The sequence below is a fragment of the Callospermophilus lateralis genome, unplaced genomic scaffold (genome assembly GCF_048772815.1).
Source record: "Callospermophilus lateralis isolate mCalLat2 unplaced genomic scaffold, mCalLat2.hap1 Scaffold_89, whole genome shotgun sequence".
Taxonomy (NCBI): Eukaryota; Metazoa; Chordata; class Mammalia; order Rodentia; family Sciuridae; genus Callospermophilus; species Callospermophilus lateralis.
Window position 1 is genome coordinate 4,184,497 of NW_027517018.1, and position 27,813 is coordinate 4,212,309.

The 27,813-nt window shown below is 43.9% G+C and overlaps 1 protein-coding gene and 1 pseudogene across 2 annotated transcripts; both read left to right on the top strand.

Moving 5' to 3' along the window:
• The first annotated feature begins 1,027 nt into the window (after positions 1–1,027).
• On the top strand, positions 1,028–4,252 carry LOC143387931 (carbonyl reductase [NADPH] 1-like; annotated as a pseudogene). Its single transcript, XR_013155256.1, has 3 exons — positions 1,028–1,316; positions 2,006–2,113; positions 3,535–4,252. The product of XR_013155256.1 is annotated as a carbonyl reductase [NADPH] 1-like (transcript).
• A 19,925-nt stretch (positions 4,253–24,177) lies between these two features.
• On the top strand, positions 24,178–27,633 carry LOC143387932 (carbonyl reductase [NADPH] 1-like). Its single transcript, XM_076842018.2, has 3 exons — positions 24,178–24,466; positions 25,157–25,264; positions 26,906–27,633. The coding sequence occupies exons 1-3, from the start codon at positions 24,178–24,180 to the stop codon at positions 27,340–27,342; spliced, it is 834 nt and encodes a 277-aa protein (XP_076698133.2). The 3' UTR covers positions 27,343–27,633.
• The last annotated feature ends 180 nt before the right edge of the window (positions 27,634–27,813 follow it).

The following is a 27,813-nucleotide window of genomic DNA, read 5'->3' on the forward strand; positions in this document are numbered from 1 at the left end:
TGATTTGTGTGTGTGTGCTTGTGTGTGTGTGTATGTGTGTGTGTGTGTGTGAAGGGCTGTGATGTGCCCAGGCACCTGTACACTGCAGCTCTCAGAGCCAGGTAGGATGGTATTTTTGCAAATACATAGTAAAGTAACAGCTGATTTAGTAAATAATTCTCCATTCTCAAAAAGGACAGGTGAGTAGCTTTGCTTTTATATACTTAGGGTGAAATGAACAGAAATTTGATGCCCTGGACTGTTCTTTCAGTTCATTCCACAACTCTAGTTTGAAAGACTTCAATTGCAGAGATAAAGGGAGGGGAAGTTCATACACAAGCCACATGTCTTTCAAGCACAATTGTGAATAACTAGATACTTGGTGGTACAGAAAGCAAACCTTAGAAGACCAGCACTGGGAGTCAGTACAGATGTAGTCACATGACCAATCCCAATGGTTCTACTCTACCAGATAGGCACCTGCAAGCACCCACCAGCTCCCACTGGCCTGTGTGGCAAGAGAAGGGCCTTTCTTCTTGAATCCTTTCCTTTTCCCAGGGCTCTGCACACAGTCTGCTTGGCAAACCGCTCCAAAAATCCTTCGGAGAAAGTCCAAGCCCTCAGCATGGTTCCCAGGGATGCCAGTGATCTGCCCCAGCCTACCTCCTGGTTCACTCTGACTCCCCCAAAACACTCCTCATGTTCCTCTACAAAAAGCTACTCGATTTCACTGTTTATTTCTCTAACCGCGGAAGGAAACCACAGTTGAACAATTCATTAAGTACACACCAATAAAACCAGGAGGCGAGTTTTGCAAAGATTAAATTGCAAAGCACAACTTTAATCTCCAGCTCCCAGTCCTTGACCACCTAAGATGACTCCAGGGGACTCCAGGCGGGCCACGACTTGCGCGGGGCGGGGCTGCGCCTGCGCCTGCATGGTGGGCGGGCGGTCCTGGGCAAAAGCGGTTGCTCCACTTTTGCGCTCCAGCGGTGCAGAGGTTCTAAGGTCCGCTTTCCGTGCAGGTGTTCCGCATTGCCCACCAGCCATGTCGTCCTGTCGCGCCGTGGCGCTCGTCACTGGAGGCAACAAGGGCATTGGCTTTGCCATCGTGCGCGACCTCTGTTGCCAGTTCTCGGGGGACGTGGTGCTCACCGCGCGCAGCGAGGCGCGGGGCCAGGCAGCAGTGCAGCAGCTGCAGGCAGAGGGCCTGAGCCCGCTCTTCCACCAGCTGGACATCGATGACCAGCAGAGCATCCGCAACCTGCGCGACTTCCTGCGCAAGGAGTACAGGGGACTAGATGTGCTGGTCAACAACGCGGGCATCGCCTTTAAGAGTAAGCGGTTGGTCGGGGTGCAAAGCTTGTAGTCCTAGAGGACCACGATTGTGCAAGCGGCTCAGGGGCGGGTGCCCTCTGCTTTGTGGGATCCAGAAAGTCTCCCTAGAAAGAAACAGAACAGCACAGACTGAAGCCATAGGGAAAGCAGAGTCCGAGAAGGTGCAAGCCAAAGGGACATTGTGTTTGCATGGCTGGGACTCATTGGGACCTTTCTAGGTTTTCTTTACAAAAAACTTTACATTAAAGCAGTTGAATAGACTTTTGACTACTTTTGAAATAAATAATTGCAAAATATTTATTACACCAATATAGTAAATAGTACCCATGACTCAGATTACCCCAATACTGCCATTCTACAAAAACAAAGAATGTTATGAAACTAGGAGATTGACTTTTTTTCGCTTTCTACATTTTTTTTATTGCTGCATCAGAGCTGTACATAATGATGGGATTTCATGCTACATGTTCATATAGAAGAAAATATAACAATATGATGAGGTCACTATCTGAAACCCTTCCCCATTCCTTCCCCAACTGCTATACCCGCTTCCCAGGAGATCTCAAGTGTGAACAACCCTGCACTAGACACAAGACTTTACTTGGAGGGATATCCTGTGCACTCTTTTATTTCTGAGAAATTCTACTCCATGGCAACTGTTCATTGTTTTCTCTTTTTTTCTTAAAAGCGGCTGATCCGACACCCTTTCATATTCAAGCAGAAGTCACAATGAAAACAAACTTTTTTGGTACCCGAGATGTCTGCACAGAGCTACTCCCCCTCATAAAACCATGAGGTGAGTGGGGTGGGTGATCTGGCCCTGCCCTCCTGCAGTCTCATCCCCTTGCCCCTGGCCTCTCCTGCTGCAGCTGTGCCCCTGCCTTGCTGGGCCTCCACCTGCCAGGTGCAGCTACTTCCCCACCCCCCTTCTCCAGTGGCTTAATCCTCTGTGCACTGTTCTTGCCGCACCTGGCTCTTTGGTATCCTCAAGTGTCTGTTCAAAGGTCTCCTCAGAGCTGCTCTTTATTTCTTATTTCCCTCCTATTGACAAAGGCCCTAGATTCCATTCTTTGCACCCTTATTCAGACTCATGGACTAGGACCACCTCACTAGACACAGCCCCACTAAACCTGTCACCTGCCCAAAACACTCCCAGACCAACTCACACATATGGATGTTCCTGATCCTCCATAACTCCTGACAACCCCCAGTCTAAACTGATACTTTCAGAGGATGTCCATCCTTCCTCTAAATCTTCCTGGCCACCCACCCTCATGGCCACCCTGGTGGTCACGAGGCTCTACCTCCACATCAGCAACGCCCATGTGCTAAGATTGTGCCCACTGAGCTGGGCATCATGGGACACCCCTGCAATCCCACCAACTCAGGAAGCTGAGGCAAGAGGATTGCAAGTTCAAGGCCCACCTCAGCAAATTACCAAGGCTTTAAGCAATATAGGAAGAACCTGCCTCAAATTTCAAAAACAAAGCTAGTTATGTGGCTCAGTGTTTAAGCACTTTCTAGAATAAATCCGTGGTATAAAAAAATTTAAAGTAAAAGGTTGTGCCCACTGAGAGTCACCCGAAACCCTCATCCCAGCCCTAAATGGGCCCTCAGCTGACCATGCACACACCTGAAAACCCTCCTGAGAGGCCTTCCTTCTTGAGTCATGCCCTTTCCCAGGGCTCTGCACAGTGTCTGCTTCTGCTGAAGCTGTGCCGGGCACTCCCAGACTCCTTCAGGAGAAATCCAGGCCCTCAGCATGGTTCACAGTGACACTGTGATCTGCCCCTGTCTCCCTACTGGCTCATTTCATCTCCCCATCAAAATGTTTCATGCTGTGCACACCACAGACTCTCCTAGTCTTCCACTGAAAACTGCCCTAGTACTCCTTCACTCAGGGAGACCCCCTCTCATTAATGATACACCAGCAGCCAGCCACCTTTACAACGAGATGTGTGGCTTAGAGTTGTCACTTGAGAGTACAGCTTCCTTGCAACTTCTGTGCTCACAGGCACCCTGTGATCCCAGGAGGTTCTTTATGGAAGTTCGTTATGCAACCACCCAACAGTCCATGTCTGTTTCTCCTAAAGCTCATACTGGTAACACTCTTTCTGCTCTAACATTTCAGTAAAATTTGGTGTTCACTGTTCTCATGTAGATTTTATGTTACATGTTAACACAGATGAATGTATGATGGTTTGGAATGTATTTTAGGCAGAGTGGTGAATGTCTCCAGCATGATGAGTCTGGTCAACCATAAACGCTGCAGCCCAGAGCTGCAGCAGAAGTTTCGAAGTGAGATGATCACTGAGGAGGAGCTGGTGTGGCTCATGAACAAGTTTGTAGAAGACACAAAGAATGGAGTGCACGAAAAAGAAGCCTGGCCCAATTCTGCCTATGGAGTGTCCAAGATTGGTGTCACAGTCCTGTCCAGAATCTATGCCTGGAAACTCAGTGAGCAGAGGAGAGGAGACAAGATCCTGCTGAATGCCTGCTCCCCAGGGTGGGTGAGAACCGACGTGGCAGGACCCTCAGCCACCAAGAGCCCGGAAGAAGGAGCCGAGACCCCCGTGTACTTGGCCCTTTTGCCCCCAGAGGCAGAGGGGCCTCATGGGCAGTTTGTTCAGGATAAACAAGTTAGTGAGTGGTGAGCTGAACTCACACCTCCACCATGGTCCCCACTTGGTATCCTGCACTGATGTGACCCAAAGGATATTTATGCTTTCAAAACTATCCTTAGACAAAAAAAAAATCCCACAAGGCATCCTTATCAAGTGCTTAGGTGTCACATGTCAAAGGTGGACTAGGGAGCTCACTCAGGCACCACTAATTCCCTGAGGTCTTTTCTTCAACACAGGGAGAGAAAAGTGAAATTCCTGAAAATAACTAATGCAAATGAGAAGGTGAATAAAGGATTCTTGATAAATGTCCACTCTGCAGACTGTTTTCAAGATGAAGCAAACTCCATGCCAGGAGCTTGGTCACTGTAAAAGCTAGGTCAAGGGGAGGGAGAGGGGAACTCAGGCGTGGTCAGACCTAGAAGGAGCCAGGCCTTAAACACCTTGCTCTGTGGGCTATGCCCTCAGTTGCAACTACTCGTCCAACAGGAGAGCAGACACACTTAGCAAAACAAGCATCATAGTTGGATGTGGCCCCTGGACTATGGCTTACCCCTCCCCCAGGAAAACACACCACCACCAAGGCAAAGGCAGCTGTCCTGGTGTCTTCCCAAAGCCTAGGTCACTGTGTGAAAACAACCAGCAGCTTGAGAAGAGTGAGTGGGTGCTGTGTGCATGGTCACTTATGACTGAGCTGAGAGAAGTATTATAGAGACGCCTGGATATGAGTGTTCCTAAGTAGGAATGAAGAATCCCACAACTGTAATACTCCCATGTGTTCCAAAATACAGAGAAGTAGAAGAGCATAACAGGATGTTTGGAATTGCAGACCATAGATGTATATATAGACATTGATGACCATTTTTCCACTTTTTTGTTTATTGTGAGCTTTGAAATCTTGGGGAGGGTGAGTGTATGGCTTGGTGGTAGAACACTGGCTTAGCATGGGTGAAGTCATGGGTTCAGGTCCACGGTTCAGTACCACAACAATAAATAAAAATTAGAAATGGAAAAGGAAAGCCCAGGATCTGGCACCTTACTTAGCAGTGGCTCAAGCAGAGTGGCCACTCCTTGCTGTGTCTGGGTTTCTTTAACTGTCAAGCACTCATGGGATGACACACCAGTGTAAGTGTTGAAAACGGTGCCTGGCACGTGTACCACAAGGTGTGTGCTTTTGTCGCACCTGGGATCAGAGCAATGTCACCCCTGGTGGTGGAGAGAAGCCCTTGTTCACTGCCCATCGCCCAGCTGGCTCCAGAGGGTATCAGGAAGTGTCCACTGTCCCTTCCCTCCCACAGCCTGGCTCCATGCTGTCCACACCTCTACTCTCAGGACGTCTCACTCTGGCCCAGGGGCTGCCATGGCTGGAGACCTGAAGAGTGAGCACCCCTGAGAACCAGCTCTTTTTTTTAAAAGGGAGGTTTGGGGGCTGGGGTTGTATATCAGTGGTAGAGTGTTTGCCTCCCATGCTTAAGGCCCTGGGTTCTGTCCCCAGCACTACATAAAAATAAGCAAAAAAAATAAAGATATTGTGTCCATCTACAACTAAAAAAAATACTTAAGAAATAAGAGGAAGGTTTGGTTTCCAGGTTTGACCCTTCAACAGGGTTGTTCATTTCCTCCTAGTTATTTTGTTTTTGTAAGCAGACACCAACACATAAACAATGTCTAAGTCAAGACTATAGTGTTTCAAGAGCTGGCTTAGAAATGTACAGTTGAAATGCAAAGATAAGTCTCCTTAATACCTTAATGACATCCAGCTTCTTCAAGAGCTCTAAAGACATCATCATTCCATATTCAGGTTCCTGGGTACCTCTGCGATGGGGGAAAGGATATTCTATCCTACTGCTAAGATTTATTTCTCAACCTGAAGACTAAGGTACACACTGCTAAAATAAAATTTTCAGAAAATGTAAAATTACATACAAAAATACCATTTCCAGAGGTGTGTGCAGTGGTGCACACCTGTTGTGCCACTGCTTGGGATGCTTGTGCAGGTTCAAAGCTAGAATCTAAGAGTTCAAGACCACATGAGAGCACATAAGACCCATTCACAGGGAAAAAGAAAAAGGAAATCAGAAGAGAAAGAGAAACTGAGTCTCTTATAGGATATGAAGGATTCAGGCAGGTGTTACAACCAGCTCACCTGAAAAGCTAAAGGGGCTCAGATTTAAGTGGAATAAGGGAAGTTGAGATGAACTGCAAATGGAGACCAAACTGGGGTTTGCACACTGGAGAGGAAGCTGATTATGTCTACTAGACAATGCCGGCAGCACACACACCCCCACTGCAGACAGTCACAAACATGCCCATATCTCAGAGCAGGCAGAGGGAGCCTGGGGCTCCAACTCTTCCCTTGTTATCCTACACTCTTGAATGAGCCCAGAAAACACCAACCCTCAAAAGGAACCACCACACCCAGCCTGACTAGCAGCAAGACACTGGGAGGAGGGAATCACAGGGCTGACTGGGTGCTCTTGAGATGTACAATCACAATCCCAACTGGACCTCCGAAGCTGCTAGCCAGTGCTGACTCAATCCCTGGTACATAATTCCCCTTTCTGCAATATTACTCTTCTTTCCTCAGGTCTCCCAAAGTAATAGAGGTGCATAAGCATTCCCTCCCTCATGGGAGCTTTCTGGGAATCAGCCCTAACTGTAATCACACAAAATTACAAGACATTTTTTAAATATTTGTTTTTTAGCTATAGGTGGACACAACATCTTTATTTTCATTTATATGTGGACTGAGGATTTATATGTGGTACTGAGGTACAAACCCAGTATCTCACACATGGTAGGTGAGTACTCTACCTATGAGCCACAACCCAGCCCCACAAGACCTTAGTTGTCTTTTGTTTCTGGTTATAGAATAAGGCAGCACTTCATGCCATAAAAAAGAAAGAGCTGAGCAAGGCAGGGTGGTTTTATAAAAATAAAAGCATCGAGGAGAGTGAAATTGGTCATTTCAAACTCTTTTCTCTTTTTGTTCTTTTAAGATACACATGACAGGAGACTGTACTTTGACGTATTACGTATACATGGATCATAACTCCGCATTTTGTAGAACCACAGAATGGGAGGCTACTCTCAAAGCCAGTTTTCTTACTCTGGTTCAGGCACTCTGGTTCTCTGGTTCTGGTTGTGCTTCAAGCACACAACTGAGGTGGAGCAACTCTGCTCTGGTCTGATCATTTGGCATTTCCAGTCCCAACATGTCCTTGATGGCCTCGTGATCACAGGTTTGGAGAGCTTCCATGATTCTAGCTGAAGAAAGACAACTTCCTGACAGGACATGGCTCCATGTGGATATTTCATACTTTTTCAGAGAACACAGTGTACCAGGCAGACGACTGTGACTATCAGAGAATCATACCATGAGTTTAAAATACAGCCATTAGCCAGGGTCTCCCTGAGCAAAATCAAAGAATGAGCCCAATGAGGCTCAAGGCATTTCAACCAAGTCACTGGCTCAACAACTTCTGGCACCTGAGGCTACACAATACCCAGAGGTATTATTCCATGTGCCACAAGGAGTCCCAGCAACTGTCCAGGCTCCTCCCTTTTTGGCCAGTAAGGAGCAATTCTGTTATCTAGTATCCTATCACTGGGTTCCATTAAAACAAGGAGAGAGACAAACCCGTCTAGGAGGCTGTCTATTGAAGGGTCCTCCTCACCACTGGAACACAGTGGCAGAAGGGCTGTTGTGAAAGCTAGCCACCAGCTAGACTAACCGATCGCTTATGTTATGTCAAGTTTTTTTGACATCACAGGTCCCCTCTGTCAAGTGGCCCAAAGGAGCCACTGGATGTGAAAAGCTAATGACAGCATCTTCCTGCCAAGCGAAAGATGTAGGCATGAGCAAGGAGAGATGAAGAGGCTCACAAAGGGGAGTCTTCTCTGGCCATCTTGGGGAAAGCTGTGCACAGCCTCGTGTCATCAGTCTCCAGCATGGTCTGCAGTCTCAATGACTGCTCAAGGTGGCATCAGGGGTTTGTGGAGCTCTCTGTGTGGTTCGCACACCCACCATGAGACGTGTCCCTGTGCTCCATGTTGCATTGGCCAGCTTCAGCTCCTTGGCCTTCTGGAACAGGGAAGCTCTTCTTAGAGACTCTGTGGGGGAAATCTGTACTGGATGAACCCCAAGAATTCAGGATCCAGTCCAGTCAACAGGCAGATAACAGATGCAAACCCAGTGAGCAGAGCTAGGGTCTCATGACAGGTAGCCTTTCTCTAAACCTCCTCCAGGCTAAGTTGCTTGCAAAATAAATACAGCTTCATTAAACATGCCTTATTCCTTCCATAATGCAGCAAGAATAAAGGTGTGACTACCACATTTAGTCTTTAAATTTTCTTTGTTGGAACTTCTGAATGAATCGCAGATTTGTTGTTTTCAAAAGCCTCTCAAGGCTAGGAAGCCATAACAAAATTTCCAAGTATATCCCATTACAAATGCACCATTTTTATTATTGTTATGCAAACAACTACATTTCAATTAAAAGAAGAGTCACAAACATTTTCTTAAGCTGGGAGGGAAGAGGTAGCAAGAAAAAGTATTTACTTTTCATTCACAAAAGTACAGCCAACATAGTTCACATGCTATATACAATCTGCCCTTTATAAAATTCAAAATTTTTAGTTTCATCAGAACTACCATCATAATCTAATTTTAGGACATTTTCATCCCCCCCAAACAAACATACCCCACACCCATCAGCAATCACTCCCAGGTCCCTTATCCCCCCCACCCCCACCCCACCCCCTGGGGAGACCACACATCTATTTCTGTCTCTGTAGATTTGCCTATTTATGTAAATGAAATCATCATATATTAAGTGATTCTTGTGTCTATACCCATCAGCAATCACTCCCAGTTCCCCTTATTCTTCTCCCCACTGGGGAGACCTCACATCTATTTCTATCTCTAAATATTTGCCTGTTCTTAACATTTATGTAAATGAAATCATATAATAGGTGATTCTTGTCTGGCTTCTTTTATTTATTTGTTTATTTTAAAATAAATGATAGCAGAATGCATTGTAGTTCTTGTTACATATATAGAGCCCAATTTTTCATATCTCTGGTTGTAAATAAAGTATGTTCACACCAATTTGTGTCTTCATATGTGTAATTTGGATAATAATATCTATCACATTCCACCATCCTTGCTAACCCCCTGCCCCCTCCCTTCCCCTCCCACCCCTCTGCCCTATCTAGAGTTATCAATTTCTCCCATGCTCCCCCTCCCTATCCCACTATGAGTCAGTTACCTTATATCAGAGAAAACATTTGGCATTTGTTTTTTGGGGATTGGCTAACTTCACTTAGCATTATCTTCTCCAACTCCATCCATTTACCTGCAAATGCCATGATTTTATTTTTATTGCCAAGTAATATTCAGTTGTGTATATATGCCACATTTTTAATCCATTCATCTACTGAAGGGAATCTAGGTTGGTTCCACAGTTTAGCTATTGTGAATTGTGCTGCTATAAACATTGATGAGGCTGTGTCCCTGTAGTATGCTGTTTTTAAGTCCTTTGGGTATAGACCGAGGAGTGGGATAACTGGGTCAAATGGTGGTTCCATTCCCAGTTTTTCAAGGAATATCCATACTGTTTTCCATATTGGCTGCACCAATTTGCAGTCCCACCAGCAGTGTATGAGTGTACCTTTTCCCCCACATCCTCACCAAAACTTACTATTGTTTGTATTCTTGATAGCTGCCTTTCTGACTGGAGTAAGGTGAAATCTTACAGTAGGTTTGGTTTGCATTTCTCTAATTGCTAACGATGATGAACATTTTTTCATATATTGGCTGATTGATTATATATCGACTTCTGAGAAGTGTTTCTTCAGGTCCTTGGCCCATTTATTGATTGGGTTATTTGGGTTTTTTTTTGGGTGTGGGTTATTTGGGTTTTTTTGGTGTTTAGCTTTTTGAGTTCTTTATATACCCTAGAGATTAGTGCTCTATCTGATGAGTGAGGGATAGAGATTTGCTCCTAAGATGCAGGCTCTCTATTCACCTCACAGATTATTTCTTTTGCTGAGAAGAAACTTTTTAATGAATCCATCAATGGGATTAATTTTCATGAGAATATATTTCTCAGTTTTTGCTGGTTTTGACTTGGTTAGGAACATCTCATCCATAGATTATAGACTTTCTGGATTTCCTCCTAATGTTTACATTTTTAAATGATTAGTTCTTTAATCTATCCAGTATTTGTCTTAGAGTATGCTATGAGGGAGGGAAGTGTAACTTAGTTTCTCTTAATAAATATTTAATTTCTGAATATCATTTGTTCAGTGATATGATCCATATCCTTTTCCCAATGAATGGAAGCTCTACACAAATGAAATATGTATATGAGAGTGTTTGTAAACTGTTTACTTTTGTTGACTTGTCTGTTCTGTTCTAACAGCATACTCTATCATTAATGCAGATTTGAAGCATTTTGATACTCAATGGGAGTTCTCTTTAATTTTTTATTTTTTATATTTTTTTTTAATTTTAATATTTATTTTTTAGTTATCGGCGTACAAAACATTTTTGTTTGTATGTGGTGCTGAGGCTCGAACCCGGGCTGCACGCATGCCAGGCGAGCACGCTACCGCTTGAGCCACATCCCCAGCCCTTTAATTTTTTAAAAATATTTGATTGTTTGACATTTTTTTCCTCCCTGATGTGGAAGTTAAAAGTTAACTTTCTGGCTCAAAAAAAAAAAAAAGTTTTTCGGGTGTTGATTGAGATTGCTTTGAATTTATAGAATAATCTGTGGAGAACTGATAATCTATGATTTTTAATTTTCCCATCCAAAAAGGTTATATTTGCATTATTAAAAACAACAGGATTACATTTTATAATAGAGTTTTAATCCTAGTTGAACATATTAAAGGCATGGACTCCCCTTGGGAGACTTTGATTTAATTAGTTTTGTAGTGATTTCAACATGTACCCAGGGAATAAAACCATTCGTGTGTGTGTGTGTGTGTGTGTGTGTGTGTGTGTATGTGTGTGTGTGTGATTTAAAAAAAAAAACTAGTTCACACATTTTTCATTAGACTTATTCCAAGGTCTATTATTATCTATTTATGATTAATTATATTCCTAAAATCTTAGAATCCTACTTTATATCTTAAGGATTATACCATATAGATAAAAGAACTAAATAATAGAAAATAAAACTATGAAAATATAATATGAGAGGTATTCAGTTTGCTATTACTTGTCAGAAAGCTGTTGACTTTGTATCTGAACTTATTATTTTTAATACCATAAGTAGAGAAATTTGAAACTTTATTGTTTTGATTTATATTTCTTCTTATCTTTTCTGTCTTTTTAGATAGAATGTATAGAACAGTGGTAGATGATAATTGTGATAGCCAGTGTGGTTGTCTTCTTCCTAACCTTAACTGTCTAATCTTTTACTATTAAAGATGATCTTTTCTGAAAGTTTCCCTATAGGCTATATGATTTCATATCTAATTTCTTAATGTAATAATAATAATTATTATAATATAAAAATCACTCATTTGTTGAGATGGTCAAATTTATTTTTTATGTAGTGTTCTTTCCATTTATTTAAAATTCCATATCTAGAACATTTTTTCCCTCGTTGTCAGGTGGTTAGTTACTATTTATAATCAGCCATTTTGACTTCATGCCCCAAACAAAACCAGAAGCTTACCATGTTTTCACTTCATTTCCATTATACTTCCAACCCTAACATCTACCATGTGGAGATCTCCTGGGATTTAAGTTGCAGAATGTTGTTAAAATCTTTAAATATATTTCCACATTATGTTCCATTGGTTTCTCTGTATACTTTTGATTCCTGGGTCTCTCATGTGCGCCTTTTTGAATTTTTTTCTCTTTGTGCTTGATTAAATCTTTTGGAGAAGGTGTATGTGGGAAGGTTTAGCATTCAGAATCTTTCAACATCTGAAAATGCCTTAATTTGTTTTTCCTTTTGAGTGCTAATTTGGACAGGATTCAGATTCTCCATTCAAGTATTTCCTTCTCTATTGTCCCTTAGCATCAAGCATTGTCAAGAAGAAATTTGATGCTGGCTAGATTTTTTATTTATTATTTTAGGTAGTCTGTCTGTCCTTTCATGCAGCAGTTAGGATTTTCTCCTGATCTGTGAACTTCCCAATTTTACAACAGTACGACAGATGGCAGATCTTTTTCAAGTGATAGGATTTAAAAGTCATATTTTTCTTCAGTCCTGGAAATTTTTCTTTTGTTTTCTAATTATTGTTCTTTGCCATGTCTAAACTTTTCTCTTGTCTAGAATTTTTGTTAGATAGATATTGGTAGTTGTGCTTTTTTTTAAAATAAAAGGTCTTTAATTTTTTTTTTCCTTTTGGTGACATAGTCTTAAAAAAATCTATTCTCTCAATTTTCCAGATCAATAAATTACTAGTTGTGAACTTTTTGCAATTCTGTTCATCTAACAGGTGTTTTATTATCTGAATCAGTTTTTAAAAATTCTAAGATCAGACTTTCCTATATCATAGCTGATTCCTAATTTATGGATGTGATAGCTGCTCTCTATTTCCAAAATACATCACTTACGTTAATCCTGTTGGTTCTGGGAGTTGTGGTTCCTTTGATACCATTTCTTTTTTGCAGTGGCTTTTGTACCTCTCTTTCCTTCAATCTTTGATTCTCTGTTGTCTGCTCATCTTTGTTTTGTGAGTCTTATTTGCCTCTGTGGGTGCCAGTTCTGATCACAGGTGCTTGCTTTTGTCTTGAGACTGGGGTTGGGCATGCTGAACTTTTGGAAGGAGGTTGTAGCTTTTCTTAGTTTCTCTTCCAGATCCATGCTGCATCCTAACTTTCCTTGCTCTAGCCCAAGAGGCTGATCCCTGCATTGCTGGGTTCTGTGGCCTGCTGCCTTCCAGTTACTGCAGCCAAAGGGTGAATCCAGCTGAGTGCAGAGGACAGAAGGAAAGGTTGGAGTGTGGATCCCATCGCCCTCACCTTCCTCTGGGTCTCTGGTTCTGCAGGGGTGGTGTTTTTCAGTCTGTTGTCAGAACTCCTGTTGTCAGAATGCGAGTACTCTCTATTGTGGCTTCTGCTCTCCCTGGTTTCAGGTAACTACTCTATCCTCTCCCACTTCAGAGCTGGGGGTGTTGTTTTCCACTGTGCTTCATGTCTGAGAACTTCTCCCAGTCCTATTTTGACCTCTTAAGATAGTCCATTTATGAATTTTTCTTTAGCTAGACCTTTGGGCTGGCCATCCATTTCCTTTCAGTACCTTGACTGAGATGATTGGAGATGCTGGGAAGATATTTTCTTGTGTGGCCATATTCTCTTGGGTCATCCTTGGCCGTGGTATTAATTGTATAACTCATGTCAACTGTAATAAATAACCCCAAAATCTTAGTAGTTCAATAAAGATTTGTTTTTTTTTTTCTTTCTCAAAGGGCACTGTTTTTTCCCCTTCCATTTTGGGGCATTGTCCCCATCCAGGGACTCCTTATAGATAGTAATTGGATCTTTTATTTTTAGAGAGGAAAGAATGAGGAGGATTGTATGGGGCACTTATGACCAGGCCTGGAAGGGGTACATTTCCTTGCTAAACGTTGGCTAGAAACTAGTACCTGATCTCAGAACTGCAAGGTAATTGGCAAATGTAGTCTTCGGTGTGCCCAGGAAAGGAAGATGGGCACAATGAGCATCTGACCACTTTCTGCCGTATCTTCAGGTGGAATGCTGCCTTTTAGGCCCAAGTATCCCAGCCTCTCAAGTCAGCCTGCTCACTTTGTTGCTGCTGGCCCCCACTTAGTTCAAGAGTGGGAAGGAGCTAGAAGTGGCTACTTCAAACACAGTGACTAAGTGAATCCCCTGTGGTTTCTGTCCATGTACCCCTTGCGTTTTGGAGCATTGCCTCAGAGCTGGGGCATTGTGTGTCATTCCCCTACAGCAGACATCATTGTGCATTTCGCCTGCACTTTGCTCTGACAAATTGATTTACCAGTTTATGTCTTTTTGCTTTTTGTCTCAAAATTTCCAGTTAATATTGGGTGCTATTCTGTGGGGAGCCGCTCCGAATGACTTGCACCTTCCATCCTGAAGGAGAGCCTTTGACCATCATCACCACATTTCCTTGTGATCTGGGCGTTGTCCCAGTTCGGAAAGTTGAGGGTGGGTCTTCAGATTTAGGTGATGCCCCTTGGGTTGAATTACTCTCACCTGTCCCTTGTAACCCTGCACCTTCTGGCCTTTTTTTGGATGGAACTTTCTAAGAACAAGGGTCCCCCACCAATAAAAGCCCACTTCTGAGTGTGCTCACTTCAACCGCACGACCAGCATGCTAGCTTCATACTAGAGGTCCTAAGCATAGAAGTTAACTAGTGAGATCCAAATAAAGACACATAAACTCAATTTACCTTTTTCTTTGACCAGGTCTGAGACGGCTCCCCCTCTGGCTCCTGCCTGGAGCCACCCAGTGGGGCAGCGAGGTTTACACAAGAGACTAGCAGGAGAGAGAGAGAGTACGCCAGAGAATGGTCTTTTATTGGGGAACAAGAAATTCAGGGGAAAATTCCATCCAATGAAGGTTGAGGGGGACAGCATTCCAAGGTCAGGGTCAGTGACTGGTCTCAGGGTCAATGGTCAGTCACACCCCCACACGGATGGGCTCTCGCACCTAAAAAGGGTGGGGATTAGTTCTGACACAGTTGAGCTGGAACGCCTCACACCCAGTCAGGGAGGTGCCCAATCGTGTGCGAGAAAGGCTTTCCACACTCGCTGTCTCTCGCCAGCCTCTCGTGACTTTCTCTTGCTCTCCCATTTGGGGAGCCTGAGGCCCAGAAAAGAGAAGCCGTCCTGAAGCTTGGTTAAAGGTAAAGTGTGTGTCTGTGTGTTATTTGGTGTCCCTGGAAATTCACACGAGCGGGTCAGGGGCAGCACTATTCCTTGTGTGACGTAGTTTTATGGCTTCTGTATTTTCAAAACCTTCTCTTCTGCCATTTCTAAGAATACAGAGAAGGAGAGGAAGTAAGTATCGCACATTTGCCACTTGAGTCAACGTCTTCTCCTTTTTGTGATCTGTGTGGCTGATGGAATGACTGGCATGGAGTAGTTCTAATGTGCTGTGTGAAAGTCTTGCTACAAGAAAGGCTTTTTGTTGATAGATATGTATTGATACCAAAATGATTTGGAATGATTCTGTACTCTCCTATTATCTGGAACACCATTTCTAGTTATGGATATTGACAAAATGGAGTTGATCAGTTCGAAGACACCTGTGAAAGTGATTATTCTGGCAGAGTCATAGGTAATTGTAGAAGCAACCACGGATATTTTCTATGGAGACTAAAATGTAAAGTGGGAAGGGGGTGTGTGGGTCAAGAGTTCCAGGCTGTATGCTGTTCATTAATTTGCTCTAGATTTTAAGGGATTGATATTAAGTATTGTGGTCTCTGTTATGAATCACTTCTACCCCTTTTAAATTTGAGGCAATATTTGCCTCTCTCTATTCCTAAACTCTTCTCCTAGTCCCTAGGGTGATCAACAGTGGCCAGTAATCTACTTAGAAGATTTCATAATATATTCCTCCTCTTCAATTTTGGAACTTCTGACCATCAAAATGGTGAAAATATACTCTTTTAAAAATATCCTTTGAAGTTGCACTGCCATGGGGAAGAGTATGCAGAGTTTGACTCAGGAGAACAAGCTGCAAAGTGGAAGGAGATAAGAGCCTTCTACAACACAAAATGACCTTGTTTGCCCTGTTTGGTCTTTGGGTAACACTGGTGGAATGCATGGATAAACTTCTTTATCATGCATGATTCTGTGAAGAAGTTTCCAGTAAATTAGCCTTTCTTGGCATATGTAGCCATCAATCCTTCCATATATCGATTCATTCAAGAAATATTTATTTTGCATTCTTCTTATAAGCCAGGCATTATTTTAGGCACCAGAAATGTAGCAGTGGACAAGACTTATTACTGTCCTTGTGGAACCTTCCATTGGCATGTGAAAATACACCAAATGAACTGACAAATGTAAGTGTAACAGAGAGAGGAAAATAAACCAAGTCACCCAGTTTAGAGTCCAGGTCCCAGCCAGAGCATCTGAGTGGTGATGGGAGGCCATGTGACAGCCTCCTCTCCAAACAGGAGCTAGTGGGTCCTGGCAGGTTCAGCTTCTGTAGAGATGCCCTTGCCAGTATGTGTGGGGAGATGTCTCCAAACAATGGAAAGGGAGTTAGATGCTGGATAGTTAAATTTAGGGCAAAACAGTTTTAAGCCAGTCCCCAAAGGTTTATGTAATCCTTCCTATAAATTGGTGCCAGATCAATCTAGTTTCAGGGTCTAGACTTGCATCTCAGAATTGTTTTTCCAGTTACCTCTATTTGGTTAGCATTGAGAGAAGAAGCCTTCACCACTTTGTCTTTAGTAGTGTTGTAACTGAGATTTAGAGTACGCTTTTTTCGGGGGTGAGGTGGGGCATGTTCTGGGATGAAAGCTCCCTTTTAATACCAGTCACACTACCAAGGAAGTATCTGAAACATGTATAACATGCATATTGTGGAGCAGGTTAGCTGGAGCTATCGGAGAGAATGTAGAAGATAAAGACACTGTCTCTGAACTCTTAGCTAAGTCACCAGGTTATGGCTACAGGTGTGGTGTTGGTGATGCCGACTAATGGGTAAGGCAGTGATTATTTCTATTGTGAAGCATTGTCTTTTGTTAAAATAAACAAGATCATATTACTCTCATTTTTTTGTAGCAGTACTTGAAAACACTGATGAGCCCCTGTCTTTGCTCTTAAAGGTGAACCAAGAACTCCTATTCCATGGCACTGTTGCCTTTAATGAGGTCAGAATGTCTTAGGACAAACATATTTATGCTTAAAAATATAGGCAAGACCACTGTGAAGGAATTTGTTAATTGTTGAGAGGAAGAATGCTGAGTTGTTAAGAGTTTAGGTCCAGGACCCAGAGTACTTGGATTTGAATGTTTGTTCTGCCACTTAAAATATTACTTTTTAATATTTATTTGTTTTTAGTTGTAGTTGGACACAATACCTTTATTTCACTTATTTATTTTTTTGTGGTGCTGAGGATCAAACCCAGGGTCTCAGCACATGTGAGGCGAGCGCTCTACTGCTGAGCCACAACCCCTACCCCAATTAAAAGATTTTGAGTAAGAGATTTGACCTCTGTGTCCCTCAGTTATGTAGGATACAAAATAATCAAACTATTGTTGGGTTATATTGTTGAGAATTAAGTGAGTTAATATATGCAATATTAGTGCAGGCAGAACATAAGTTTTCAGTAACCAATAGCAATTTTTATTGGTAATAAAAATAATCTTTCTTCATAAGTAAATTTTTTTATTTTTTTTTAAAGACAGAGCGAGGAGAGAGAGAGAGAGAGAGAGAGAGAGAGAGAGAGAGTGAGAGAGAGAGAGAGAGAGAACCTTTCAATATTTTATTTCTTAGTTCTCGGCAGACACAACATCCCCTGCCTGCATGTGGTGCTGAGGATTGAACCCGGGCCGCTCGCATGCCAGACGGGCGCACCACCGCCCGAGCCACATCCCCAGCCCATAAGTAAATGTTAAAAAGATAATCAAGGTAATTCTTAGCAGGGCTTCCTTAGGATTAAGAGAGATTCATTATTAGTTGCTTCCATCCAACACATCAAGGCATTTTGATATTAGGGAACACCGGCCCCTGGCTTATTTGGGGGAAGGGTGTCTAGGACTTATCCGTCAGGTTTTTCGGGGGAGGGGTGAAAATAAAGCAGCATTGTAGTAGAAGCTAGTGATGCTACTGTATGTAGTTTAAAAAAATTAAGATCTCCCCTTCCCACATCTTCATAAGACAGCCTTGGGTATTGCATTGGAGATCCATTCCTGGGACCCAAGTAAACCCAACATCAGACGCAAGAGCCATTTTGTATCTGCACCGAGTACCCAGGACATAGCCCTGTGAGCAAGAGAAGTGATCCTTGGAAATCTTTAAAAGTTGACTGTATACTTGTGTTTTGGGAATCCAGCATGTGTGTTGTATTGTGTAAGTGGGTGTGTAAGTGTGTGTGTGTGTGTGTGTGTGTGTGTGTGTGTGTGGCACTGGGGATTGAACCCAGGGCCTTGTATATGCTAGGCAAGTGCTTTCCATTGAGTTACATCCCCAGCCCTTTATTTTTTTATTTTATTTTATTTTTTTATTTTTTTGCTTTGAGATGGGATTTTGCTAAGTTGCTCAGGCTGAGCTAGAACTTGGAATCCTTCTGCCTCATCCTCCAAAGTAGCTGGGATTATGGGCCTGTTCTACCATAGCTGGCTTGGATCTCTTTTTACCTAGGACAGAAGATGGACAGCTTGCCCTTTTGCCACTTGTTAGTACCCATATTCTGGCTGGTCAATAGCTGGGTTGGGACTGGGAGTCCAGACTTCAGATGTGGTTGGCTGATCATCGTGTCCCAGGGTTCCATAGCTGCATCTCAAGTGAGAGCGCCAGACCCACACCTCTCCTGCTTCAGCCACGGAAATACTGCTCCCTGCTGCTCTGATGTGAGACTGTGCCTGGACCATCTCCTGCTTCATGGGCACACCTGGGATGTTCCCACACTGGTTCATCAGTCCAGGGTTCTTTATTCTGTTGCCCACAGACTGCTTGGGTTTCTTGTTAAAAATGTCATTCTAATTAAAAAATATACTAAGATTCTCATGATTTTAGATAACACTATCATATTTACTAAAGAGGAGTTGCCATTACCTGGAATACTTTCAAAAGTTGATGGTGGCACAGATATTCCCTAGCTTTCCTTTGCAGACTGTTTTGAATGTGCTATCTGTGGATTTATTGAACTAACTTTTCCATGTGTTTAATATTCAGGCAATGAATATTAATCAGCAGGCCACTACTACTTCTTCTCTCTCCTGCTCCTCTACCCTACTGTCAACGCAATTTCTAAGTATCAAGGACATTATGTACACCAACCTTGGTTGGCATAATGAGACTCTCAGTCTTGTTGGCATCCCAGTCCCCAGAACCCATGAATCTGTTTTCTTGTATGGCAGAAAGAACATTGTGGATATGGTTAATTTTAAAGATATTGAGGTGGACTAGCTTGGGGAGCTCAGTTACATCATGAAATGGTTTGACTACCCTCTTCAAACTCATGTTGAAATTTAATTGCCTTTTTGCTCCCACCTTCTTGCTCTCTTGCAAGCTTTCTCTTGCCAGGTAATGTCACATGATACCTTCTACACAATGATGCAGAACAACTGTGACTTGCTCATGTGCTTTCCCTGCTAACTTCATTGGCACTTTCATTATCCCTTGAAGATCTTTTGCATGAAAATTCTGTGAGGTGGTACGGAAGAGGAAGATTGCCGAGTGTGACTCCTGGTCTGCAGCAGTGTGGGGCTTATCAGCCACCAAAATAGACAGCAATGGGTACTGTATTTCTGCAGAGCTCCCTGCCCCCATGTTGAGGCACCTCGTACACAGTATGTGTATCATGACCTGGTAGCCAACTCTCAGGAACTATGTGTTTGATTTTTTTTTTAAACTGGAATTTGAAAATGGATGATGTTCTACATTTAGTTAAAAATGACATAGCAACCATAGTTACGAGCTGACTTTTAAATTTGCCTTGTTGTCTAATTCAGGTTCCTGACTTTGGGTGGGTAGGAACTGGATGTAGAGAGTAGGAGGCCTTGTCACTTGGACTCCCTACCTAGTCCAGCCCTCCCTTGCCATAATCCTGCACTGTGGTCACAGTGTTGTTGGGTCAGGATGTCCTCTCATTTCTTTCCTGAGATCTTGTATCAAGGCCACTAGAGTTGCCTGGAGGCCTTGTGATTTAATCTCTAGAAAGAAATGGGAGGCTGCCTCTTTCTGCTTCTCCTCTGAAAGATCTCTCTGAATGGTTCCTCAGCATCCATTAGGCCAACACAAGAAAATCTAAAATGTCCTCCTCCTACTGCAAAACCAAGGATATAATTTTTTTAGACAGGAGTTTAAATTTTGAGCCTTTTAAAAAGTTTAAACTTGGAAGTGATGACTTCAAAGGCTAAGAAATAATATGCCTTTTCAGTGATCTCCACTAAAAGGGAACCTGGCCTATTGACCTGAACTTCAAAAGCTGTAAAGCTGCAAACCAATTGCCAGGAGGAGATAGGCAAGATCAGAAGAAAAGCAATGGAACTACCAAATTCTGTGCAAGGTTCTCTAGCTCATTGTTGGTCTTCAGTTAGAATAGTACCCAAGATACTACTCTGGACATGTGAGTCCACATCATGAGAAAGTATTTACATCTTCAGGGACTTACGTCTGTGTATTTACCATTTTTCATAATGAAGAAATTCTTCCTTGGCCCTCACACAGCAGATGAATCTCAGGTCCTCTGATTTGGTACATTTACTTTACTTTACAGTAAAGCACTGGGTCTGTGACTGGTTAGGTCTGGTGAGAGAAAGGTCAGGCATTCCTTGGGAATTTCATTCCTTTACATTTTTTTAAAAAAATATTTTTTAGTTAGATATGGATAATACCTTTTATCTCTATGTGGAGCTGAGGATTGAACCCAGTTCCTCTTACATGCCAGACAAGTGCTCTCCCACTGAGCCACAATCCCAGCCCTACTTTCCCTTCTTTCTTGGTCTTCTCCCCACAAAATGCTTCTCACTACCTTCTCTCTGAACTTCCCCTTACTCTGACTTCTTTTTATGTTTTAAAATCCCCCTTGATCTTGAAGCACTCCTACTTTGACTTTTGCCTGATTCTTAGTCTTGGCAGTCTTCTTCCAAGGGGATCCTTGCAACCCGACTTGTTTATGCTAGGCTTTTTCTGTCTTGCTAGGAGGGGCTGAGGAGCTCTGGCCCAGTGTTCTGGGCTGCAGGAAATCACTTTTTGGCCCCTTTGGCTCTATTTTGCACCTCAGATCTGCTCACTAGCTTCCACACCATCTTGGGCACCTTATTGCTTCTTAAAAGCCTGCCGGGCATTCTGTCTCCTTATTCCTCTGGCACTATAGTACTTTCTACTTGCCTTTGCCAGTTCTACCCAGGGACTGGAGTCTCGCCCCTGAACCAGAGTCCATTAGCAGGATCTGTGTTACTACTCCACTCTTCTGATGCTATTTGGCTGTCTTTCAGCTTATTTCCTACAATATTCCTGTTCCTGTTCCTGCTCCAGTTTACTTGCTGGAAGACTTCATATTTCACTGTGTTAACACGTGTACTCCTTCCCAGTCCTTCCCCCTGCTCAGTGCTCCCTGGAAGATGGTTGGTTAGTTGTTGCCAAACCCTGTGGATATGAGGCCTGACTCACTGGATTGGATTCCAAGACAGAGTCTGCCTATCCCCACCCTAGTGAGTTCTCCATGGTCTAGGTTGGGAGCCTTCACATCTTTTCTGTCCTATTGCAGTTAACCAGCCATTGTTCATACATTTCCTGTCCCCAATGTTCACATTTGTCTTGATTCAATTCTTCCCATCATATAATTTCTCTACCCTAGTCTTGCTAGTCTGTCTCCATATGTGATTTCTCCTTTGTGGTGTATATTTTGAAGGTGATATGAAGTATAATTGTTGATGATTGTCCCTTCCCTGGTTACTGCTCCTTTCTCCACTGTTACTATAAATATGTTTCCCAAAGAGATCAAAGACTACCTCTTGAGAAGATTCTTGGCTGTGTCTCAGTTTTCTTTTTCTCTTTCTCACTTTTTCCCCTAACACTTGGAACAGCTGGCCATCCATTCTTTCTTAGAACACCTTCTTTTGCTGGGAATTCCTTCTCCCATTTCCCTCCTTGGTGTCTGTGACTGAGGATACCCATGATTTTTTTTTCTCCGATTGTTTCTGCTCTTGATGGTTCCTATACCATATTTTCTGGAGCATTTAGCCCCATTGAACTGTCAACTCTTGTGTGGGGACCAGTTCTGAAAGAATAAACAAACCAGCCTGAAAATCATGATCCAGAGCCCTCTCTCAGGCACTGCCTTTTTAATCAGCAGGTGCTCTCTTTTCCAAGCTCCTGCACCACCAGCCATCAGCGAGTGGCCCTCCTACCCACTCTAACTCAACCCACATCCTTAACCCACGCCCTCCTGCACTGGCTCACCACACCTAAGAAGAAAGCAAGAGAGGAGAGACCACCCAACCACAGACCACACCTACACTCGGCTGAAGGAGAACACACAAAGCCACTTCATTAGCCAAGTGAAAAAGACAGCCCAGAGGGTTACGTATCCTAGGCTTCATCTGTGTAACAAGTTTCCAACAACCTGGAGAAAAGGGAAGCAGATGCTTGATTGATAGGGGATAGACTGGGTTTGGGAGCAAGAGCGAAGAGTTTGGTTATACAACAGCAAGAATAGTCGCCCTTCTGCTCCTGGAAACGCTGTGTCTTGGGCAGGAGCCCTGTACAATCTATGCATGTGATGAAATCATACAGAAGTAACTGTACACCCATGAGTAAGGACACAAAACAGAAGAACTCCAAAAATGACTTGTCATCCTTTTCATGTCAATATATGTGTGATATCATACTAGAGTTTGCAGTCTGAGGGAAACTGGGAGACCTGTAAGATCTCTCTTGTTTTTTTTAAAACTGCTTGTGAATTTATTATTACCTCAATAAAAAATTCCATTGAAAAAAGCAAGGTTCTTCAACTTTTTGTTAATCAACTGCCAGGAAAGTCACCTTGAAATGGCAACATAATTAGAATCTGTGTAAAGCAGCTTTGCGCACAAGACTCTCTTGCAATGATGAAAATATCTTATAGTTGCACTGCTCAATATTGGGGTCGCTGATGTGTGAATCTTTAAATATTGATTTTTCAGTTATAGATGGACACAATATCTTTATTTTATTTTTATGTGATGCTGAGGATTTAACCCAGTGCCTCACACATGATAGGTGAGTGCTCTACCCCTGAGCCACAACCCCAGCCTAAAACATTAATTGTATTAATTGTAATTTGCATTAATTGTACATCAATTTCAATTTAGATTTAAATAGACACTGTGTATAGTGGTACATATGGGACAGGACAGAAATGAAACTTGATCTAGTCCCCTCTTCCCTAGTTGTAAGTTCCAAGGGATGAGGAAAATTCATTCGAACCACTGAACCAACTTATAAACTTTCTCAGCAGAAGTCCATTCCTTCATCTTAAAATGGAGGAAAAAAGGTACAACCTGACATGTGATTTGTTTGTGTGTGTGTGTGTGTGTGTGTGTGTGTGTGTGTGTGTGAAGGGCTGTGATGTGCCCAGGCACCTGTACACTGCAGCTCTCAGAACCAGGTAGGATGGTATTTTTGCAAATACTTAGTGAAGTAACAGCTGATTTAGTAAATACTTCCCTCCATTCTCAAAAAGGACAGGCGAGTAGCTTTGCTTTTATATACTTAGGGTGAAATGAACAGAAATTTGATGCCCTGGACTGTTCTTTCAGTTCATTCCACAACTCTAGTTTGAAAAGACTTCAATTGCAGAGATAAAGGGAGGGGAAGTTCATACACAAGCCACACGTCTTTCAAGCACAATTGTGAATACTGGATAATGGGGGTACAGAAAGCAAACCTTAGAAGACCAGCACTGGGAGTCAGTACAGATGTAGTCACATGACCAATCCCAATGGTGCTTCTCTACTAGGTAGGCACCTGCCAGCACCCACCAGCTCCCACTGGCCTGTGTGGCAAGAAAAGGGCCTTTCTTCTTGAATCCTTTCCTTTCCTAGGGCTCTGCACACAGTCTGCTTGGCAAACCGCTCCAAAAATCCTTCGGAGAAAGTCCAAGCCCTCAGCATGGTTCCCCAGGGATGCCAGTGATCTGCCCCAGCCTACCTCCTGGTTCACTCTGACTCCCCCAAAACACTCCTCATGTTCCTCTACAAAAAGCTACCCGATTTCACTGCGTATTCCTCTAACTGCGGAAGGAAACAACAGTTGAACAATTAATTAAGTACATACCAATAAAATCAGGAGGCGAGTTTTGCAACAATTAAATTGAGAAGCACTACTTTAATCTCCAGTTCCCAGTCTTTGACCGCCCCAGGCGACTCCAGGCAACTCTGGGCAACTCGGAGCAACTCCGGACAACTCCAGGCGAGCCACGCCCTGCACAGGGCGGGGCTGCACCTGCGTGGTGGGCGGGCGGTCCCGGGCCAGCAATCTGCCAGAGCTACACTTTTGCGCTCCAGCGGTGCAGAAGTTCTGAGATCCACTCTCCGTGCAGGTGTTCCCCGCTGCCCACCAGCCATGTCTTCCTGTCGCCGCGTGGCGCTCATCACTGGAGGCAACAAGGGCATTGGCTTTGCCATCGTGCGCGACCTCTGTCGCCAGTTCTCGGGGGAAGTGGTGCTCACCGTGCGCAAGGAGGCGCGGGGCCGGGCAGCAGTGCAGCAGCTGCAGGCAGAGGGCCTGAGCCCGCTCTTCCACCTGCTGGACATCGACGACCAGCAGAGCATCCGCAACCTGCACGACTTCCTGCGCAAGGAGTACAGGGGACTAGATGTGCTGGTCAACAACGCGGGCATCGCCTTTAAGAGTAAGCGGTCGGTCGGGGTGCAAAGCTTGTAGTCCTGGGGGACCACGATTGTGCAAGCGGCTCAGGGGCGGGTGCCCTCTGCTTTGTGGGATCCAGAAAGTCTCCCTAGAAAGAAACAGAACAGCACAGACTGAAGCCATAGGGAAAACAGAGACCGAGAAGGTGCAAGCCAAAGGGACATTGTGTTTGCGTGGCTGGGACTCACTGGGACCTTTCTAGGTTTTCTTTACAAAAAACTTTACATTAAAGCAGTTGAATAGACTTTTGACTACTTTTGAAATAAATAATTGCAAAATATTGATTACACCAATATAGTAAATAGTACCCATGACTCAGATTACCCCAATACTGCCATTCTACAAAAACAAAGAATGTTATGAAACTAGGAGATTGACTTTTTTCCGCTTTCCACATTTTTTTTTTATTGATGCATTATAGCTGTACATGATGATGGGATTTCATGCTACATGTTCATATAGAAGAAAATATAACAATATAATGAGGTCACTATCTGAAACCCTTCCCCATTCCTTCCCCAACTGCTATACCCGCTTCCCAGGAGATCTCAAGTGTGAACAACCCTGCACTAGACAAAAGACTTTACTTGGAGGGATATCCTGTGCACTCTTTTATTTCTGAGAAATTCTACCCCAAGGCAACTGTTTATTGTTTTCTCTTTTTTCTCAAAAGCGGCTGATCCGACACCCTTTCATATTCAAGCAGAAGTCACAATGAAAACAAACTTTTCTGGTACCCGAGATGTCTGCACAGAGCTACTCCCCCTCATAAAACCACAAGGTGAGTGGGGTGGGTGATCTGGCCCTGCCCTCCTGCAGTCTCATCCCCTTGCCCCTGGCCTCTCCTGCTGCAGCTGTGCCCCTGCCTTGCTGGGCCTCCACCTGCCAGGTGCAGCTCTACTTCCCCACCCATCTTCTCCAGTGGCTTAATCCTCTGTGCACTGTTCTTGCCACACCTGGCTCTTTGGTATCCTCAAGTGTCTGTTCAAAGGTCTCCTCAGAGCAGCTCTTTATTTCTTCTTTCCCTCCTACTGACAAAGGCCCTAGATTCCATTCTGTGCACCCTTATTCAGACTCATGGACTAGGACCACCTCACTAGACACAGCCCCACTAAACCTGTCACCTGCCCAAAACACTCCCAGACCAACTCACACATATGGATGTTCCTGATCCTCCATAATTCCTGATAATCCCAATCTACAACTGACACTTTCAGAGGATGTCCATCCTTCCTCTAAATCTTCCTGGCCACCCACCATCATGGCCACCCTGGTGGTCACGAGGCTCTGCCCCCACATCAGCAATGCCCATGTGCTAAGATTGTGCCCACTGAGCTAGGCATCATGGCACACCCCTGCAATCCCACCAACTCAGGAAGCTGAGGCAAGAGGATTGCAAGTTCAAGGCCCACCTCAGGAAATTACCAAGGCTCTAAGCAATATAGGAAGAACCTGCCTCAAATTTCAAAAAACTGGATGGGGATGTGGCTCAGTTAAGCACCTTTAGGTTCAATTGCTGAAATCAAAAAGAAATAATAAGGGGCTGGGGATGTGGCTCAAGCGGTAGTGCGCTCACCTGGCATGCGTGCGGCCCAGGTTCGATCCTCAGCACCACATACAAACAAAGAGGTTGTGTCCGCGGATAACTAAAAAAATTAGTGTTAAAAATTCTCTCTCTCTCTCTCTCTCTCTCTCTCTCTCTCTCTCTCTCAAAAAAGAAGAAGAAAAAGAAATAATAAAATTAAAAAGATTGTGCCCACTGAGAATCACCCGAATCCCGCATTCCAGCCCTAAACGTGCCCTCAGCTGACCATGCACACACCTGCAAACCCTCCTGAGAGGCCTCCCTTCTTGAGTCATGCGCTTTCCCAGGGCTCTGCACATTGTCTGCTTCTGCTTCTGCCATGCCGGGCACTCCCAGACTCCTTCAGGAGAAATCCAGGCCCTCAGCATGGTTCACAGTGATGCTGTGATCTGCCCCTGTCTCCCTCCTGGCTCATTTCATCTCCCCATCAAAGTGTTTCATGCTGTGCACGCCACAGACTCTCCTAGTCTTCCACTAAAAACTGCCCTAGTACTCCTCCACTCAGGGAGACCCCCTCTCATTAAGAACACACTGGCAGCCAGCCGCCTTTACAACAAGGAGATGTGTGGCTTAGAGTTGACACTTGAGTGTACAGCTTCCTTGAAACTTCTGTGCTCACAAGCACCCTGTGATCCCAGGAGGTTCTTTATGGAAGTTCGTTATGCAACCACCCTACAGTCCATGTCTGTTTCTCCTACAGCTCATACTGGTAGCGCTCTTTCATATGACAATTTTCTGCTCTAACATTTCAGTATAATTGGTCTTCACTGTTCTCATGTAGATTTTATGTTACATGTTAACACAGGTGAATGTATGATGGTTTGGAATGTATTTCAGGCAGAGTGGTAAATGTCTCCAGCGTTTTGAGTCTGGTCTACCTTAAACGCTGCAGCCCAGAGCTGCAGCAGAAGTTTCGAAGTGAGACGATCACTGAGGAGGAGCTGGTGGGGCTCATGAATAAGTTTGTGGAAGACGCAAAAAATGGAGTGCACGAAAAAGAAGGCTGGCCCAATTCTGCCTATGGAGTGTCCAAGATTGGTGTCACAGTCCTGTCCAGAATCTATGCCTGGAAACTCAGTGAACAGAGGAGAGGAGACAAGATCCTGCTGAATGCCTGCTGCCCAGGGTGGGTGAGAACCGACATGACAGGACCCTCGGCCCCCAAGAGCCCGGAAGAAGGAGCCGAGACCCCCGTGTACTTGGCCTTTTTGCCCCCAGAGGCAGAGGGGCCTCATGGGCAGTTTGTTCAGGATAAACAAGTTAGTGAGTGGTGAGCTGAACTCACACCTCCACCATGGTCCCCACTTGGTATCCTGCACTGATGTGACCCAAAGGATATTTATGCTTTCAAAACTATCCTTAGACAAAAAAAAAAAAAAAAAAAATCCCGCAAGGCATCCTTATCAAGTGCTTAGGTGTCACATGTCAAAGGTGGACTAGGGAGCTCACTCAGGCACCACTAATTCCCTGAGGTCTTTTCTTCAACACAGGGAGAGAAAAGTGAAATTCCTGAAAATAACTAATGCAAATGAGAAGGTGAATAAAGGATTCTTGATAAATGTCCACTCTGCAGACTGTTTTCATGATGAAGCAAACTCCATGCCAGGAGCTTGGTCACTGTAAAAGCTAGGTCAAGGGGAGGGAGAGGGGAACTCAGGCGTGGTCAGACCTAGAAGGAGCCAGGCCTTAAACACCTTGCTCTGTGGGCTATGCCCTCAGTTGCAACTACTCGTCCAACAGGAGAG